This window comes from Chiloscyllium punctatum, chromosome 8 (genome assembly GCF_047496795.1).
Source record: "Chiloscyllium punctatum isolate Juve2018m chromosome 8, sChiPun1.3, whole genome shotgun sequence".
In the NCBI taxonomy this organism is placed as follows: Eukaryota; Metazoa; Chordata; class Chondrichthyes; order Orectolobiformes; family Hemiscylliidae; genus Chiloscyllium; species Chiloscyllium punctatum.
In genome coordinates this window covers 32,089,580-32,108,347 of record NC_092746.1, presented here as the reverse complement: position 1 = coordinate 32,108,347, position 18,768 = coordinate 32,089,580, and the positions used below count along the sequence as shown (strand labels likewise).

The following is an 18,768-nucleotide window of genomic DNA, read 5'->3' as shown; positions in this document are numbered from 1 at the left end:
AACCCTTCTGGGAAATTCCAGATGAATGACTCAGCACTTGAGTGTTTATTTGTGATAGTTTAATCTGATACATGAGTTGTCCTACACCGTTTATTTTAGAAATTCCCAAAACAAATTGGAATCCAGTAGAAACTTATGCACTGTCTTTCATCATTTAATTCCGCTCACTCAAAAGGATTGCAAATTTTGTGTTATTGTTGGCAAGTAATTTATTGACTGCTTCAATATTCATGGATAATCATCATAATTTTAAAAAATATTTGGAATAACAATAGCGTATCATTTGACCTCCATTCAGTATATCGTCGCTCAAATATGAATTCCAGAATATCTCTGCATGACTTTATTTGATATAGCATACAATTTTATTTTAAAAATGACATTGCAAAGATTTCAGTTTTTAATATGGCAGAAAACTGCCAGTAATAGATCAGCCACCCGTCACACACACTATATGACTTCCTTCCCAAAGAAAAAAATAGAGGGGTTCTACAACTAACAATAAATCTACTACATCTAGATTCCCTTATGGCTTCCAAGTTAAAATCCACTCCGTTACTTACTTGTTAGTCCTTATATGTTGGAATGAGAAGTAGAAATAATCTCAATCCTGGTTAAACTCATGTTTTGATTGTTGTTAATTCCTATGACCTCGATGGTCATGTAGCATATCGTGATGCCTCTGTCCTTTATAGTGCATTGCTGGAAGCATGTAAAGTTTTCAAAATATTATCTTTGGTTTTCCTTCCTCTTCAGTAGTCATCTGTTCCTAAATTCCTGTGTATGATCTTGAAATGCGACTGATACTAATATTAGTCTGTATTTCCCTTTCTGAGGTAGCTGTTAGATTTACATTGTGTATTGCCTATTCCAATACCAGTCGTATAGCAGTCAAACTTTATAAATACTACCTCTCGTTAGAGTTTCTGCAACCCAATGATGAGGCCAATATTATAGGTTCCTCTGGCACAAATATCTATTCTATGTACCTGTTTGTGTCTGGAATTCCTATACTCCTGGTTTTGCTGCCAAAATGTAAAGGTAGGAATTGTGAGGTGGTTGAATAAGACAGGGGAGTCTCAGAAGTGAAGTAATGCGCTATCTTATGTTTTCATTACCTGATCACTTAGCATAGAATGTGTTAGAATATAGATTACAATTTTATGTTTTACAAGCAATTTCAAAGCAAATACCTTGAGAGTCTTGTCACTAACAAATTAATCAGTGTAGTAATGTTAAGCAGGACCTCAAAAGAATTCAGATAACCAGTGTGCAAAAGCAAGGTGCAGGATTATTTATTCCAGCTCCTCTGTTGGGGAGCAGCACACACACACACACACACACACACACACACACACACACACACACACACACACACACACACACACACACACACACAAAATTTAATGAAGCCCACTGAACTGGGATTTGTGGTTGGAGGCAACAAAGGATTGCAATGGAATGACTGAGCTCTGACCCCAGTGGTGGAAACTGACAGAGGATTTAAATGGCTATGGCAAAATCTCTCCTCCTCCTAAAAATTCCAGCTGCTTTCTTATAATTGTATCTTAATCTCAGTAATATGACCCTGTGCAGGAATCTCCAAACGCCTTTGTGATCATTATGGATCAAAGAACGAACTGGGAAGACACAAGTATTCAGTACTAGTAATACATTGAAAAGGATCTTGAAATATTTGTAAACTTCAAAGAATTTTTCCAGATTAGAATGGTGCAGAAATTGGAAACCAGAATACACCATTAAAAAAATTGTTTCACTGCATTGACATCCATCAAATTAATGTACAGTAGCAGCTATGCATGTCACAGTTTAAAAATACTAGTTAAGCTGGATTTTGGCAAAGAGGGTTTATTGCCCTTTAATAGGAAATCTAAAAGTGCTGTATCAGACTAGCAAAGTTTATGAAGACAATAGCCACTTATTGAAATTAAAAATAACTTAATTTTCAATGTGTTAATTTTAAAAGTATTGACTTTCAGTTTCTAAATTGTCTTTTTTTTTGTTATACACCAAAATTTGAATGTTTTCATTTTAATTCTGTTTGTGTTACTTCAGTAGTATTTGCCCTAACTACCTCCCACTGACCCCTTTCTCCCCCACTCCTCCACCAAACTTTGGAAGAGAAATAAAACCCAAACTCCAGATTGAATTTAACAAGAGAGACGCTTAAAAAGGCAAATAACTAGTCTAACATTTTAATAGTAGGGTGTTGTATCCAACCTGCATTCCAGTAACTGTTTCTCAGTAATACACTGACAAAACAAAAATGCCATGATTCACAGCTAATTAAGGGATGGTGGGTGCAGTAGTGCATTGTCACAATGACCAAAATAGATGGCCTGGCTGGTTCTTAACTCAATTTACAAGGCTATTCAAACAGTGATCAAGATAATATGTTACCACTATTTCTCAAAGGAAGATGCAGCCAATGTGGTGATTGCAATCTGGCTGAAAAGTGGAAAAATAAATGCTTATCAATAGAAATCTGACCAGCTTTTAGTTCCTTTTTTGTCACCCTCTTCCATTTACCATCCTGGGTGACTGGATTCAATTCTGCCCAAAAAGTGTGTCATGGGAAATCACCAGGTAAAAACCTATCCTTTTACATCCAATTCTTCGCAGAGTTTTTCTCTCGGCATTCTTCCTTGTCAGGTGAGGAGGCAATCCTTTGCTGAGTTTGAGTTGGTAAAACTACGGTGAGAATTTGTGCGAAGTGGAAATGCAAAATGATCAATTGTACAATGAGCAACGCAGAAAGATAGTAATGTAGATTACAGTACATCCTCTGTATCCGTGAAACCACAAATCGCAAATTCACTCGTCCACACCAAAAAATAAGTAACAACAAAAATCTACATCCGTGTATCTGTGATATTTTTAACCTATGTTTAACAACCTCCGCACTTACAAATTTCATCATTTGCGGGGGTTATCAGGAATGGAACCCTCGCAGATAGGGAGGAATGACTGTACATTGTAATTAAGAATCCTGTAAGCATTGTTAAACAATTTTTACAGCTGAAAATACAGCCTTCAGTGAACTTTGTCAGTTGCTGTTTTTCTTGGCTATTTTGTTGGGAGTGGCACAGTGACCCGTGACACTGAGTTGTATATTTTGTACAGCAAGAATTGTAGCATGAAAAATGTGTTGCTGGAAAAGCGCAGCAGGTCAGGCAGCATCCAAGGAGCAGGAGAATCGACGTTTCGGGCATAAGCCCTTCTTCAGGAATACTGAAGGAGGGCTTATGCCCAAAACGTCAATTCTCCTGCACCTTGGATGCTGCCTGACCTGCTGCGCTTTTCCAGCAACACATTTTTCAGCTCTGATCTCTAGCATCTGCAGTCCTCACTTTCTCCTACACGGATTGTAGCATGTTTACTTAAATTCTTTAAAAATGGGGCATCAAACTACATCATTTAAAATTTTTAAAGGGTGTTCAATGGCATGCAAGAAAAATACCTTGCACCTAAAGGAAAGAGCAAACTCAATATTATCTCATCTCATTATTCATGCATGGAGTTCAATTAATGGAAAAGTTGAAAATTAGGAAAGAAGAATCCATTAAGTTTGTAGCTAGCAGAATACATGGTAAGACACAATGCAATGAGATTAGAAGAGAAAAGAAACAACATTATGAATGTAAAGAGGAATATAAAATTAAATTATCAAGCAACAGTAAACAAGAGAAAACTATTTTACAGGTACATCACTTAAACATAAAAGGCAATTCAGCAACTGCTAAGTCCTTTAACATACTGACAGGTTAATATCAAATTAATGACAGAGACGGCACCCAGGCTGTTGGTGTCTTTCTTTGGAGTTATACATCCAGAGAAATGGAAGTCTTCGCCACTATCAGGATCTTCTGATTGATTTTGATACCTTGCTGCCATATTTGAAATCCAGCTGCACACCACTTCAGGCAGCATACACCAGGAATGGCCCCTCACTCTGTGGTGCTCAAGCCTCAACAGAGCTTTAATGAGTTGAAAATGCATTGTTACCGCTCAATGGTGAGATGCTGAAGCCGCCATTTCCTGCTTGAGAGGAAACTTGTAAAAAATGTTTGTCAAAAATCAGATGTTTTCATCGACATTTGTATTTTCTGACCTTCCTGACAATTATACTATATTGGGCAGGAGAAAATGCCATGCATTATGTCAGACTTGACTGAATGGCAACAATCTTACCTTTTAACTTGTATTCCAGTTAAGGACTTAGCATACAATCAGGTTTGATAGTATATTCCAGTATGAAAGTTTTTGATGTTAATGGTACAGATTATCAAAAGAAATGCAGAACTATTGATCCATCTGTCCTTTTAGGTGAAAGTAGAAGATCCTATGGCTTTTGCTTTTAAATAACGCAGGGTATTTCTGCTGGTGTTCTGTCTGACATTTTATCTCTCATCCAACAGCAGATTATAAACCTGATTAGCCTGCAGTTCTTTGTGGGAGCTTTCAGTACAAAAAAACGCCCATTACATTTCCCTAAATTACAACAGGGACTGTACTTCAAAAGTTCCTAATTGATTGTGAGACACTTTGAACGACATAAATTGTCCAGTTGTTGCTCACTTGAGAACTGATTAAAAGTTGCAGTGGAGAACAATCATATCAAAGTATTTTGCTGAGAATTTGGTTGAGATATTAAACGCAGGAAGGATAGTAAAGGCTAAGTATGTTCTAATAGTCATGTAATTTTTAAAAAATTGATGGCATTGTACGATTATATATTCCAATGTTCTATAGTTGCCAAACCATCGGAGTTATTGTAACACTGAGAAACTATGTGCCTCTGAAGAACTACATGGTTTAATGAAATCAATGGTGACCTTTGCAGTGAGGGAAGGGGAAATCCCTCCACAAGAAGACTAGTCACTGTAACTTTGCAATACTGAGAGTATTTCAACTTCTCTGTAAAACCTGTTGAATATGCTACGTTCTTGCATATACTGTATTAAGCTCTTTCTCAAAACAACAAACACAGTATAAGAGTACTGTAAAATGGACATGGAATCTAAGGCAGGAGAAATTATAATGGGCATAAGGAAATGACATTAATGTTAACCAGGTATTTTTAAGCAGCATATTCCTGGTCTCATAGAGCATTGTCCCTACAGGACAGTGTTAGGGAGGCAACTCATCATTGACAGAGGATCTCTGCCCAGCATCGGGGAGTAGTCAATCCACCCAGTTTGTAACCCACCCTAATCCAGGCCAAACATGACTAATCTCTCGGTGGCAGCTAGCCTACAGGGCCCATGAGGCTCTATCCAACTGATCTAATGCCATGGGTATGAATTTGTTTTCCCTGATCCTGCCTTTCAGACACCTGGGGCAGCAGGGTGGTTCAGTGGTTAACACTATTCCCTCGCAGCACCAAGGATCTGGGTCTGATTCCATCCATGAGTAACTGTCTGTGTGAAGTTTGCACATTCTCCCTGTGTCTATGCAAGTTTCCTCCAGTGCCCTGGTTACCTTCCATAATCCAAAGATGTACAGGTTACATGGATTGGCCATGCTAAATTGTCCATTAGTGTCAAGGGATGTGTAGGTTAAGTGGATTAGCCATGGAAAATGCAAGGGAGAGGGTTGGGGAGTGGATCTGGGTGGGATGGTTTTTGGAGAGTGGGCTGAATTGCCGGCTTCCAAGTTGTAGGAATTCAGTGATTCATGAGACCAGGAAGATTAGTTTAAAAGTATCGGGTTAACTTTAATATCATTTCCTTATGCTGATCGTAATTTCTCCTGTTTCAGATTCCATTTTCATTTTCCAGGATTCCTAAGTTATATTTGTTGTTTCAAGGAAGTAAATATAGTGTATGCAAATGTGTGGTTTATTTAGTAGCTTTTACATAGAAGGTGTAATGGTATTATCTAGACCCGAATATGCAAAGCACGATTATGGCCCAGATATTGCAATTACCATCAGAACAGATTGACTGATGGTAATCCTTCTCATAATTGCCCACTTACCTGTCAGTGAATTTTCTAGCCATGATTTTTAGTCTGTCTGTCTAAAATGCATTCATTGGAGGAAATCACAGAGAAATGCAATCAAGCTGTTGTGGGCCAAAAGAAGTCCTTATTTTTTCCAACAGTTGCTGGTATTTTTCAGGAGTTTGAAGTTCCACACTTTGACAGCAACTGAGGAAAGATACATCTACAAGGTGGTGAGGGGCTAGGATGGCAGGAGAACCTAAAAGATGGCTTAGGTGGGCTCATTTGATGAGTGCTTAGAATAGGTTGGTGTGGACTGGGGGTGTATTGTGGTGAGTGTTAGCAGGTGCATGCCAGGTCTGGCATATTTGAAAACAAAGAGACCGCTGTCAAGTCCGGCAGTGTTGTGGGAGGAATGTATGCTGGGGAGCTGTTCCTGCAGGATCTTGAGGATGGGGAAATCAAGTCTGGTAGGTGGGGGAGGGGGAGGAGGTTGAAGTTGAGGCCAGGCAGTGTCAGGAGTCTGGGAATGATTTGAAGCTGTAGGTGGTGAGGATGCTCAGTAGTAAATCAGGAGGTCTGTTTAATTGTTACCCAGGGGTTAGAGAAACTTTTATTTCGGGTCGTAGAGTTGTACAGCATGGAAACAGACACTTTGGTCCAAGTCGCCCATGCTGACCACAATTCCTCAAACCTTTCCTGGGTAAGTGTTAGACCTTAGTGAGTTGGAACCTTCCAAAGTCTCAAAATTTAACGTACTTTATCAGGAAGTTTCAATTCCAATGGAGTCTGTTGCTTGAAGGGATTCCACATGGTCCCAACAGTCTACACTGTTTCAATGACTTCTAACTATTGTAATATTGTTTCCTTTTGATTATACAACTGTCCAGTGATAACATCTTCACTAATGTCTCTCATATATATCAGATGAATGTGCTTTTGACTTGAACTTCAGCATAGAATTAAATTGGCTATCTACAATGGCCTGTAGTATTTAGTCTTCTTTCCATTGACTATAACACCTCACTAACACAAGTATATGAAGAAAAATTTGACCATTATCTTTTCCATCCTTACTTAGCTAATTTCTTGCTGCAGTTATTCCAGGGGGCTTCTATGTTGTGTAAAGTCTTTGTGTTCAAAGGGACAATAATTATAAGTGTGAGTGGTGATTTAGCTGTGGGGATATCATGATTGAATCCAGTCCAAAGCTGAAACAACAGCTATCCAGCCCAAAATTTGAGATTAGAAACTCTGGTTCCTCCCTAACCAAGGAATGTAGAGATGAATTGTAGTTCCTGTCACTACATTGGTAACTTTGTAGGCATCAAGGATCAAATCTTCTTCGCTATTGTGGCTCAATAATTATTGGTTACCTCAGCAGAACGATTGAGTTTCAAATGTTTCTCAGCTTTAAATTATTATTGGGATTAGTCAACACTTGTTTGCAAAAATAATACTGAATAAAACCAAGATAACATTACAAAAAAACATTTTAAAGGTTTTTATGCCACTATGGTCTGTTTTTTAATCTCTAAGGTATAGCAATGATGCTTCCTGTCATGGACACAGTGACCACCTTACATTTGGAATATAGTTACAATTCCAAGCATCTAGCTGTGTGATAGTATGAACCAGGGTGTGGCAGTAAGATCCTTTTGTGATCAGAATTGAATATTGTCTTTTAAAAGCAATGTCATTTCAATATCTTAACAGCTGATCTTACGTTTTGTCTTCCAATGTTATGATTAATTTCTGAAATATTTCTGTTAAATAAATCATTATTGATAATTCCATCCTCCTTGTAATGGTACATCTTTCTTTTTCATCTATTTTTTTGTTCTAAACTTTCACTGATAGATTTTTTTTCAAACAGTAAATAAAATCTTAATTTTTCTTGCTGGTTTAGCTGCCATATGTAATATTATCAGTCAGACCTTTATTTCTTATTTCTTCCTTCTTTCATTCCTTTCACTTGTGGGTTTTTTAAAATCTTCTCTTTTAAATTTTCTCTGTTTTTGGCTTTTGAAATAGGGCTTAAGGGAAAGTAAGTTGACAATTATAAAAGAGAAATAAAACAATAGACACAAAAATAAATTGCAGTGCAGATTGTAGAACCTTTATCTTGTAAATGCACGAGACCCCACAACCAGTCAAATAATCTGTAATGTTAGAGGCTGCAGTTCTTGGCTATAGACCAGAAATGAAGGCTTCACAAATTGGAGTCAAACATATAAAGTTGCAAGTTAATTTACTTAAACAACACCTGGCAATGATTTGCTCTTGAGCACATATAATAATCATTGAAGTCAAATTTCTAGATTGTGCAACAATTTAGTACTTTTATATTCTCTCAAACTGAATTAATCCTGTTTGTTTTATAGTTTTTACACACTTTTGTGTGAGTTTATATCAATCAACAATTTCCAAGCTCTCTAAACCTCCATTATCCTTAGATTGTCCATCTGATGTTCTTCGTCCCAGAGCTTAACAACAACCCACTAGTGTTTGCGGTTTAATGGGTCATAGTGTTATGACTGTGTTGGGATAGCTGAGCTTCTAAATGTCTTATGAGTTGTGAAAAATTGTAGAAATAAATGTAATCAATTTTGGTTCATTTGACTGGATCACGTGTGGTGTCTTCGTTAGATTGCTACCAAGGAAGTTCACAGATTTTAAAGTTATGGGTTTAATGCAACATCAGTTTCTTCCTTACAAGACAGATGATTGAGCTAATAATGAATCTATCTGTTTCCTTCTGACATTAAATTTTGCAAAAGATATTCCTTATACCATCACCAAATCAAATATTATTACTGTTACGGACATTCTCATAAAGATTGATTTGTTAATTAGATAACTTGTGAGGCACTGAATACAAGTTAGGAATTCTGGAACCTCTGCTAAAATGTTCTTTTAAATTATTTAATGAAAAAGTACAGGGAATGATTTCAACCACTGAGTTGGTGAGCATTTATAAACAGAATGAATTTCTTTATATTTTGACCTTTCATGGGCTATTCAGGACAAGGAACTTGCAGAACTGTGAAACTCAATGACCTATTACATCAAAAGGACTTTGCATTTGACTATGGCCTGAGTAGTAGACTCCCTTTAGTGTGGAAACAGACACTTCAGACCAACAAGTCCACACTGACCCTCCAAAGAGTAACCCATTCCACTACCTAATGCACCTAACCTACACTATGGGCAGTTTAGCTTGGCCAATTCACATAACCTGCACATCTTTGGATTGTGGGAGGAAACCCACAGAGACACAGGGAGAATGTGGAAAACTCCACAGATAGTCACCCGATGCTGGAATCAAACCAGGTCCCTAGTAGTGCTAACCACTGAGCCACTGTGCCAGACAATCAGGTTTCCTACAGGCTGAAGCAGTTCTAGAGCTGGGCTGCGAGCAGAAAAGGTAACTTGTACTAAGTATAGCACTTTCCTTGAATGGCACCAGGAGAAGCAGCAATGTTCCTCTGGCTGCTACAATGAAAGTCACAACCTCTCATGCCATAATCTCACTCACGAGATCTCTACCCCATTTCCTTGCCACGAGAACTTCTAAAATTTCTGTCCTTATCAATTACTAGCCTTCTTAAGGCTATATTAAATTCTAAAATAGCTTCATACAGATCCTAGTTGTTAGCTGCCAAAGATAATGTTAACATACCAAAACTCCTATCAAACTTGGAAACTTGCTGCATGGATCTGGCTTTAACATTGTGCCAAAGGCTTTGTGCTGTTGTTGACATTCTTTGATGAGCAATATGTTTTTGTTTCCTTTTGCCAGCCTTTATATCTCTTCTGTCTGAACATCCTGCTGTTTTTTTCCTGTGGGTTGGCAGCAATGCTTACCGGCAACATTTATTTGAAAAATGGTAACTGATTCAGGGCCTCAAACCTCAAAACTTACCTGGCCAAAATATACTTGAGGTTAAAATGAACTGTGTAGATGCAATTTCTTAACTTTGTTAAGAGTGCTGTTTCCTGGATGTGTCCAGTCAGGGAATCAGCCTTACAATACTTATTATAGTAATAATTTGTCATACCATGTCAGTATTACGACAGCAGGACTTACATACATGTGTGCATTTATCTGTTTCAAGATGTTGGCTGGAATAATGAAGTTTCTTTTTTTTTGTCAGCCTTTTTTCTGCAGCAGCTTGTTGGGGGCACTTACCCAGCTGGCAATAGGTCCCTGGATTTTACTCATCTCTAGATTTCAGTGATGTAGGTCTGAGTTTCAGCAGCTCAAAAATAAGATCACACACAGTTGTGTTCAATCTTCCTAGAATCATATCAATTAAATAATGTCTATTTGTGAAATGGAACAGATAGGAAGATAGGAAATAGGAGCAGGAGTTTGTTGTTCAGCCCTTTGAGCATGCTCTGCTATTCAGTGTGACCATCACTGGCCATCCATATCAGAACCCTCTTCCTCCTTTATTCCCCTACCCCTTGAGCCCAATGTTATTGTTCACTGAGTTTTCCAAGACTTTATTGTTCTTATATATACACTATAGTTCTGAATGACATCCACTACTTTGCCATGTAACGTATGTATCCTTGTGTCCTGGCTTGTAACAGGAGCATCCATCTGTGGGTTTGCTGGTGGATAAGCTGCTGGAAAATAGCATCCATGTCATTTTTGCAGTTCAGGGATCATGCATCAGCTGGTACAAGGTAAGACCTATGTTGTTACAATCACATTGAGCCAGTACAGTGTTGAGTTTCCAAAGAGAAGTGAATTTGGGTCCACATGATAAAATTATATTTAATCACTTCTGTGAAATGTTGTTTAAAATCGAATTATATTAGAGCTTTCCACTAACATTAATTGGAAATAATTTCCACCACTTTACAAAATTAATGTCAGAGCTTCACTGTCAATCAGATAATTTGCGACTATAATTGCTTTTGAGGTATCTGTGGTGGTTTACACAGGCTTAAACAAACACTTATATTGATTGAATGTAAGGCATAGCAAAAAAAACTTTGGTGCTTCGAAGCTTTATAGTTTGTAAAGCTTTTGCAAGATTGTTATTTATTTTCATCATAATTGTCTTTCTAAGAAGACTTTTTGTAAAAAATCTTTTTTCTTTATTTAACAGGATCTTCTTCCATTGATGCCAGGTGCAGTTGCAAGGCAGCTAAATGCCGAATTATCTAATCTCTCTGAACTAGTGGAAAGTGCCTACCGGGTATAGTGCTACCTTTGCTATCCTTTTATTGCATTTCTGTGTTAATGGTTGAGTATTTCAGTCAATGATAAAATGCTTCATTTTTCACATCCGGAGATGGAAGTTAGGGTAGCTGAAGAAACATCTGTGATTTACTGTTTTCTGATTCATACATAAGAATCATTTTATGTAATGGTCGCTGTAACTTCTTCCAGAAAAAAAAACTTTTAATCTGTGAAGGTAACACTTCCAGCAAATTACTTATTTTCTTTTTAATTGGCTACTTGTTTGTATTATTTCTTAAACTTCCATTTTTGATATAAAAATCAAACATTACATTAGTATCTCTAAATAATTCCAAATATCCTGATTAGTTTAGCCTCTACAACTGTTATTTTGCAATGTTGATGCTCTCACAGTGACAAATAACCTGAATGGAAAAGAACATTGGTAATGTTTTCATGTATCCAAGTTCAGGTGTACCTGGTGTTGGCTAACTTCAAGCAGATGAAAATAAACATTGTATCAAAATTAAGAATTATCACTATGCTGATATCAAAAATTTGAGTGAATTGATTTCTCATTAGTTGAAGAATAATAGAATTCTCAATAAAAAGACACAGATTGTAATTTAAAATTGCATTGAGAATTAACAGCATTTGTTGCTGCTTTTTCTTTGCACCATCTAAATTAATTTTGTACTATCACTGAACATATAAGATATCTACTTGCCCTTTTTGAAGTGTGTCCTCAAGTTGGCAAAACTGGTTATTGTACAAAGGAGTCAACCTTTTTCTGTTATATTATTAACTCATTGACTTTTATGACTATCTGAAACAACTTTCAGGACAGTATGTTGTAGGATAAGCAAATATATTTTACCAGTCTGGGTACATTTCCTGAAGTATGTTGCCATTGGCTGAATAAATTTTAAGGTATTTTGATTCATAATCTGAATTGTTGGACCTGAGAAAATTGCTGAATTGTGCTTGGCAGACATGTTTGGAGAGAACTGGAAACATTGTAGCTCATTAGTGTCCATTTCTTAGTTCCAGTGACTGGCCAGATTGACTGACTGGCTATGTAGCCAGGGATCCTTAGAGGTTGGAAGCATTATGGGTGATTGGGAAGGTGGAAATTGGAAATTGAAATGGGGATCAGTGGAAAGTGCAAAAAGATAGTAGGTGTACAGTCATAGAGTTACAGAGAGCTGCAGCATAGAAAAGGGCCCTTCTGTCCTTTTGAGTGCACTGGTCAAAAGCATCCACCTAACTAATCACATTTTCCAGCACATGACCCATAGTCTTGCATTGCCTTGGCATTGTCAGTATATATCTAAAATGCTTCTTCAATGTTATGAGGATTTCTGCCTCAAACACACTTCTAGATGGTGAAATCCAGATTCCCATCAGCCTCTGGGTGAAAACAGTTTTCCTCACATCTCTTAATCTTCTATTCCTTACCTCAAATCTGTCACCCCAGTCATGATCCCTCCATCAAGGGAAGTGTTTCTTCCTGTCCACCCTATCTATGTCCTTAATAATTTTATACATCTCAGTTTTGATACCTCCAAATCTCCTCTGCCCTGAGGAAAACAACCCCAGTTTCTCCAATCTCTCTTCCTAACTGAAAACCTCCAGCACAGGCAACATTCTGGTAACTCTCCACTACCATCTCCACTGCTCTCAATCTCTCCTATAATGTGGATTCCGAGCTGCACACAATACTTGATCTGTGGCCTAACCAGTGTTTTGCACAGTTCTAGCATAGTCTCACTGCTCTTAAACTCCATGCTTCAGCTAATAAAGGCAAAGGTGATTGTTGATAGATTTGGAATCATGGTGAGGCACTCCTGCTTTTCTTGGTCACCAAACTGTGCTTAAAATAGCTCTTAACTGCTGTGTCCAGTTTTCTGAAACTTGTGAGACCCGGCTGGCCAATGGTAAATTCACATCATCGCTCAAATCGGAGAAATGGAGTCCCACTAACACATAATAATGGCAGACCTACCTCTCTCGAGGAGCTCACTCGGATGCCACAAACCCGGATGGATTTTAACCAGATACATAACGCGTTTGCAACAGGTTAGGGTTAGGCTTCAAATATTTACCAAACTAACAAGTAGTTCATTGGTGAGGATAGAGGAAGGGAAGGGAGTGTTGTTTACATTTCAGCCGATAACGTTTCTCTCATAAGCCATATTTATTTCTGGATTTCTATTTAGTGAGAAGTTGGTCTGTCCAGCTAGCATGGAGTTGGGTGATATTTAACTCACAGCCCCATTTTCCATTCTCACAAATGAAATTAAAATCGGGCACAACCCAACCTGCGCTGCTGGTTTACTGTTGCTGATTTCTGAACTCCACTGGCACAGACTGATTGATTTATTTCCCTTTATCACCTAAAGACACTGACTGTTATTGGGGTACAGCAGATCCACAGGCTCTAGTTCTCTTTGTTTCTTCTGTAAATGGGCATTTTTGATTTTAGAGTTAAACTTGCCCTGAATTTGATTACTTTATACTTGGAGTTCTTGTCATAATTATGTTGCTGTAATTATGACCAGGCAGAATTTCTGACCAGTAATAAATTCTGGTGTATAGTCAGGTCATGGTGGCTAGAAACATTGGCCGCTGAATAGCCATCCTTTCATTGTGAAGGAGAAGAGGAGTAAACCACTGGACTATAACAAAATCTGAGACCAGTTCCCTGATCACGAGAAGAATTTTGCTTACAGTTTTGCTAGTGAGTGCAATCCCAAACTCTCTGGATTTCACGGGGGTGGGTCATTTACATATTCAACATATGCTGACTGCATTTTTTCCACAAGCACAAGGACCTCCTAGCTAGCTGTTTGGCAGGGGCAGTCAGTGTGCAGCATTCTTAAAAGCTTGTTACATTTATAGAAAGGAAGAGTGTGTTTTTGAGGGTTGTGCTGTTGTGCCTCTCTAATGCCATATGTTACAACTTTACCAACTCACTTATAGCTCATGTAAATTCCTAGTTACTCCCACACATCTTGTTATGCCTCATAATGTTATCTGCAAACTTAGCTCCAATACTCTCATCTCCTTCATCTAAGTCAATGTATATGGTAAAATTCCCAAAGAATGTTAATGGTCAATCTCATCAGAGTCACTGTTATCCCTACCTACTGTCTCTGTTGTGTACTTTGAAGTTATCAACAAAGTTACATACAGTTGTACACACGCTCATATTTTGGTAATACATATAAATAAATTAGGGAAAAAAATTACGCTGTGATGAAGAGCACCGGTCTAAGTGTGACCAATTAGTAGGAACTGATCCCAAATTACATTCAGGACATAATAGCATTATTTTTGTGTGTTCTTTGGTGTATTCCGACTTAACCAAGACCAGCAAGGAATCTCTGGATTCCTGTTAGGTTCCATGCTGCCTATGAATTCTACCCATGTCTGAAATGTTCAAATGTTCATTCAGATATGTGGCTGCCAGCCATACAGATCTGCCTGGGAGTTGTATTTGATATGCTTTAGGTTATCAGTGGGATTTTGTGTTATTCTCCTGATTGCCAAGTGCCCATTTTGATGTCAGAAACAAATATCCAGACATTTATAATTTTCCCCTATTTCTACAATGTTGCTTTTGCTTGTCTGCATTCATTCCTCAACTCTCATTAAATCCCAATACTTAGTTGTTTGTATCTTGTTCTGTACAAAATCCTGAGGAGCAATTATACCCATCTTTGCTGATCTACATTGGTTCAACCTTCCCAATTTGTGCATAAGTATCCTTGGCCTTCCTCTTCAGCTTTATTTTCAATCCTGTACATTTCATTAGACCATTTCTGAACTTTATCTGTACTGGAACAGCCTCCAGCTCCCTTTCCTTGACTCTGTAGAATTTGTTTGCATTGATGTTTCTATCTCTCCATTTCACTCTCAATCTTTGAAAACTCTTTTAATATACCCCACCCAGCCCGCCCCTTTCATTAAAGTGCTTCAGTCTAGTCTTCCAGACCATAAGGTTCAGTATTTTTCAGCCCTCTGCAATAGACTTTGGGATGTTACAAAAATGTGAAATTTTTGATGCTGTTTGTTCAAAGATGTTGAATGATGCACATATTATTGAGATTAGTAAGTGTCTTGCACTCAAAGTTGGTGCCAAGTGCACTCGGAGAAAGGAATGATTTATTTAATGTCCTGGGAAATCAAATGCCAAGGTAGACATGGCAAAATAGGCAATGATTAAAACTAAACGGTGGCACAGTGGTTAGCACTGCTGCCTCACAGCGCCTAAGACCCGGGTTCAATTCCCGCCTCAGGCGACTGACTGTGTGGAGTTTGCACATTCTCCCCGTGTCTGTGTGGGTTTCCTCCGGGTGCTCCGGTTTCCTTCCACAGTCCAAAAACGTGCAGGTCAGGTGAATTCGCCATCCTAAATTGTCCGTAGTGTAGGTAAGGGGTAGACGTAGGGGTATGGGTGGGTTGCGCTTCGGCGGGGCGGTGTGGACTTGTTGGGCCAAAGGGCCTGTTTCCACACTGTAAGTAATCTAATCTAATCTAATCTAAACGAAGCTACGGATTTATCCAGGAGATATCCAGTCTGGGATAGCATCAGATTAGCAGATTGGCAAGAGTGTAAGAATTTGGTTCAGAGTCTTGTTGGAAGACCAACTGGTTTTCATTCCAGTTGTCTGAAGAAGCAGTTATGCTGTCTCGCCCTCATCATGTGCTCACTCTCGAATTCCTATGCCTCATGACCCCTTTATATCTCCATCCTGTGAACGTGGCAACTCATTCCTCTAACCAAACCCTGTCAACCGAAACAAAAGACAATGTAAAGATCGTTACTGCCAGAAGGGAGTGTGACAGAGTGACATTGACAGATTGGTGATTTAAAAAAGAAAATGGATAAAGCTTGGGTGGGTTTGTAGTAACAACCAAAATCTAAATGTAATTCACTCATTGAGTAGTGGTCCTGAATTTTGTGGACAAACTGTAACTTGACCAAATCATTGATAGACGCTGGGGGAAAGCATTCAAAGTTGGTTGATCAGAGAGTAAGGGTGCCTGAGCAGCAGAATAAAGTTTGTTGAGAGTTTCTCGAGAGCTTCTCTCAATTCTTTTCCTCCCTTCCCTTTTGTTGCCTTGGTACCCTTTTCTGTTGACATTTCTCTAATGCTGACTAATTCCGACATTGTGTGCTTACTAATCCTCAACTTCCATTTGGGGCCTTTGTGACAACTTGATTACATTTAGTAACTTTAAGTACAGCTGAAAAACTGGGCTGATTTGAACAGATGCAGCAAAATGGGCTCAAGTCTGAGTTGCATGCTGAAGCTGGACTGGCCAGAGGCCAATATTAATTGGGACTAGACTCAGGTATGTACAGGAGACTGTTGATTTTTAACTGGGCAATGCAGAGCGTTGGGCTATTGATGTTTAGGTGAATTTTATTTGGCTACAACAAATGCCTTCATTAAAATCATTAATCTACCCGGCCCTAGCCTTAGAAGAGAATCAGTGCAACATTTCCAACTTTCTACATCAGGAATTACAAATTCATCAGTATGTCCACAGGAAGAAGACTATTTGTCTAAACATGGTTTATTTAGCCAGAATAGACCTGCAATAACCTCATCATTGCAGGCATCAGTGACTTAAAGCCTGTTCAGAGATGCATAAAGAAGAATTTCTAGGCATTAGCTTTGAGTTATTTGTTCTCTGACCTACTGTCTTATGTTAGTTGTATTTTGTACCCTAAAATGTAATCAAATTACTCTAATTACATTTTAGTTATTACATCAAAAAGTTCAGTTTTGCAGAATTGCATTTCTGGTAGTAAACCTTATTAGGAATGCTGATAATCAGTTCATGGTGGAATGTGCATTCATTAGGTCCTATATTAAAATTGTGGTCGTATTCATGAAAATTGTAAGTTTAATTCAAGCAACTTTGATGCATTGTTTCTTATACTTTGATTTGATTCTGTACTGTCTTCCTTTTAAAAAAAATCAAAATATTGTACCCTGTAAATTGAGGTACTCATTACAATGTTAAATCCCTACATTTGTAAATGAAACACCATTTCAATTTTGTTAAATATTAAAGAAAAAGTAATTATTTTACTTGAAGTACTGTACCTCTTGCTTGCTGCTGATCCTCCTTCCTGAACTTCCTGGGGATCATAGTTTAAAAATAAGGGGTTGCCCATTTGAGGTGGAGATGAGGAATCATTTTATGCTGCATGTTATAAATCTTTGCAATTCCTTCCTCAAGAGGCCATGGATGCAGAATCTTCATATTTTGTAAGTCAGAGGTAGATTTTTGATGAACAGAAGAATAAAAGATTTATGCAAGAATAGAGAGTGGAGTTTAAAATTAGATCAGCTGTGATCTTATTGAATGGTGGAGCAGGTTCGAAGGACTGAGTTGCATATTCCTCTACCTTGATTGTATGTCCTGCATGCTGATTACTGCAAATCCTTCCACTCCTGACACCCCTAATGCGGCTTGCACAGAGAAGAAGGCAGGGACAGGGACAGATGCCTGATTTAGTCAGGGTCACCAACTTATTGGCCAACTGGAAAAGGAAGAAGGCCAAGGCCCAGCAGTCAATCAAGAGGAGCAGCTCCACCGTGTTCATGACTAGATCCTGGAAATGGTGGTGTTCAAAGTTTGTGAGGTGGTGGTGACTGACAAGAAGGGACATTGTGGCCTCTTCTAGTGGCTGCCTCAAGGCTGCTGTCAGGCAATAGCTATGTCATGGTCCAGAACATGTGGTCTATGGTCAAGCAAGCACTCTGGATCCTGATGAAATAAGTCTCCATAGTGTATGCCCTGGACAGCAATGCCTCAGGCTCCAATCTCAGGCTGCAAGTCAGAGGGTTGGGCAAGAGGAAAGGACTGTGTCAAAAGTCTAGGCACAGAGAACAGCCTTAATTTAGTGAGCTGGAGAACAGGAGAGATCATTCAATAGTGATAAAAAAATGTGGAAAGCAATATTAAAATGAATCTTCCAAATAAAGATAACGGGCCCCATTAACTTACAAACATTAAAGTGCAACAGTATTAAATGGGGAAATTTTAAACAAGGACTTACCGTACTCAATTACTTAATGAGTGTTTCCTGTAGCTGAGGCTCCATGCCAGAATTGCAAATTCATACAATTGGCTTCACAATGTCCAAAATTTCTCTGTAGTCATGAACCACATGTGTTCGTTAACAGGTGGAATGTTTGCACATCATAATAGATTATTCTGCACATTTCTGGTACAGTTAGGATAATGATTTTGAAATTTTGCTGTTTTTTTAGCACTCTGGTTTCTTGTGTATTCTTTTAATAATGTTGCTGAATTACTTAACAATAGTAATTTGCAGCATATGTGTACAATAGTGTTTTAGAGGTGCTTCAGAAACACGGAAAAAATAGATGGTAAGTCAGAGAGGAAAATTAGTTAAATAGCAGCCAAACCCTGGCCGATGAGTAAAGGAAAGTGAAAATACAAGCGGGCTTAGAACAATAATTCTAGTACATGAGGCCCAGTCATTGGTGGGATTAAGGTGATCTGATGCACAAGAATCTGGAATCACTAGTAAGAGGAGGGAGTTTTCTGTAAATTGGAAA

At 38.3% G+C, this 18,768-nt stretch overlaps 1 protein-coding gene across 5 annotated transcripts in view; it reads left to right on the top strand.

Moving 5' to 3' along the window:
- The window catches only part of itgb8 (integrin, beta 8), a 105,978-nt gene that overhangs the window by 30,323 nt on the left and 56,887 nt on the right, over nucleotides 1-18,768 (top strand). For all 5 annotated transcript variants that reach the window (XR_011961301.1, XM_072575340.1, XM_072575338.1 and 2 more), the window contains 2 exons: nucleotides 10,564-10,659; nucleotides 11,088-11,177. Coding sequence is in view for 4 of the 5 variants with exons in the window: in XM_072575340.1 (XP_072431441.1) it covers nucleotides 10,564-10,659; nucleotides 11,088-11,177 (186 nt within the window). In the remaining variant the exon portion in view is untranslated. The remainder of the gene's footprint in view (nucleotides 1-10,563; nucleotides 10,660-11,087; nucleotides 11,178-18,768) is intronic.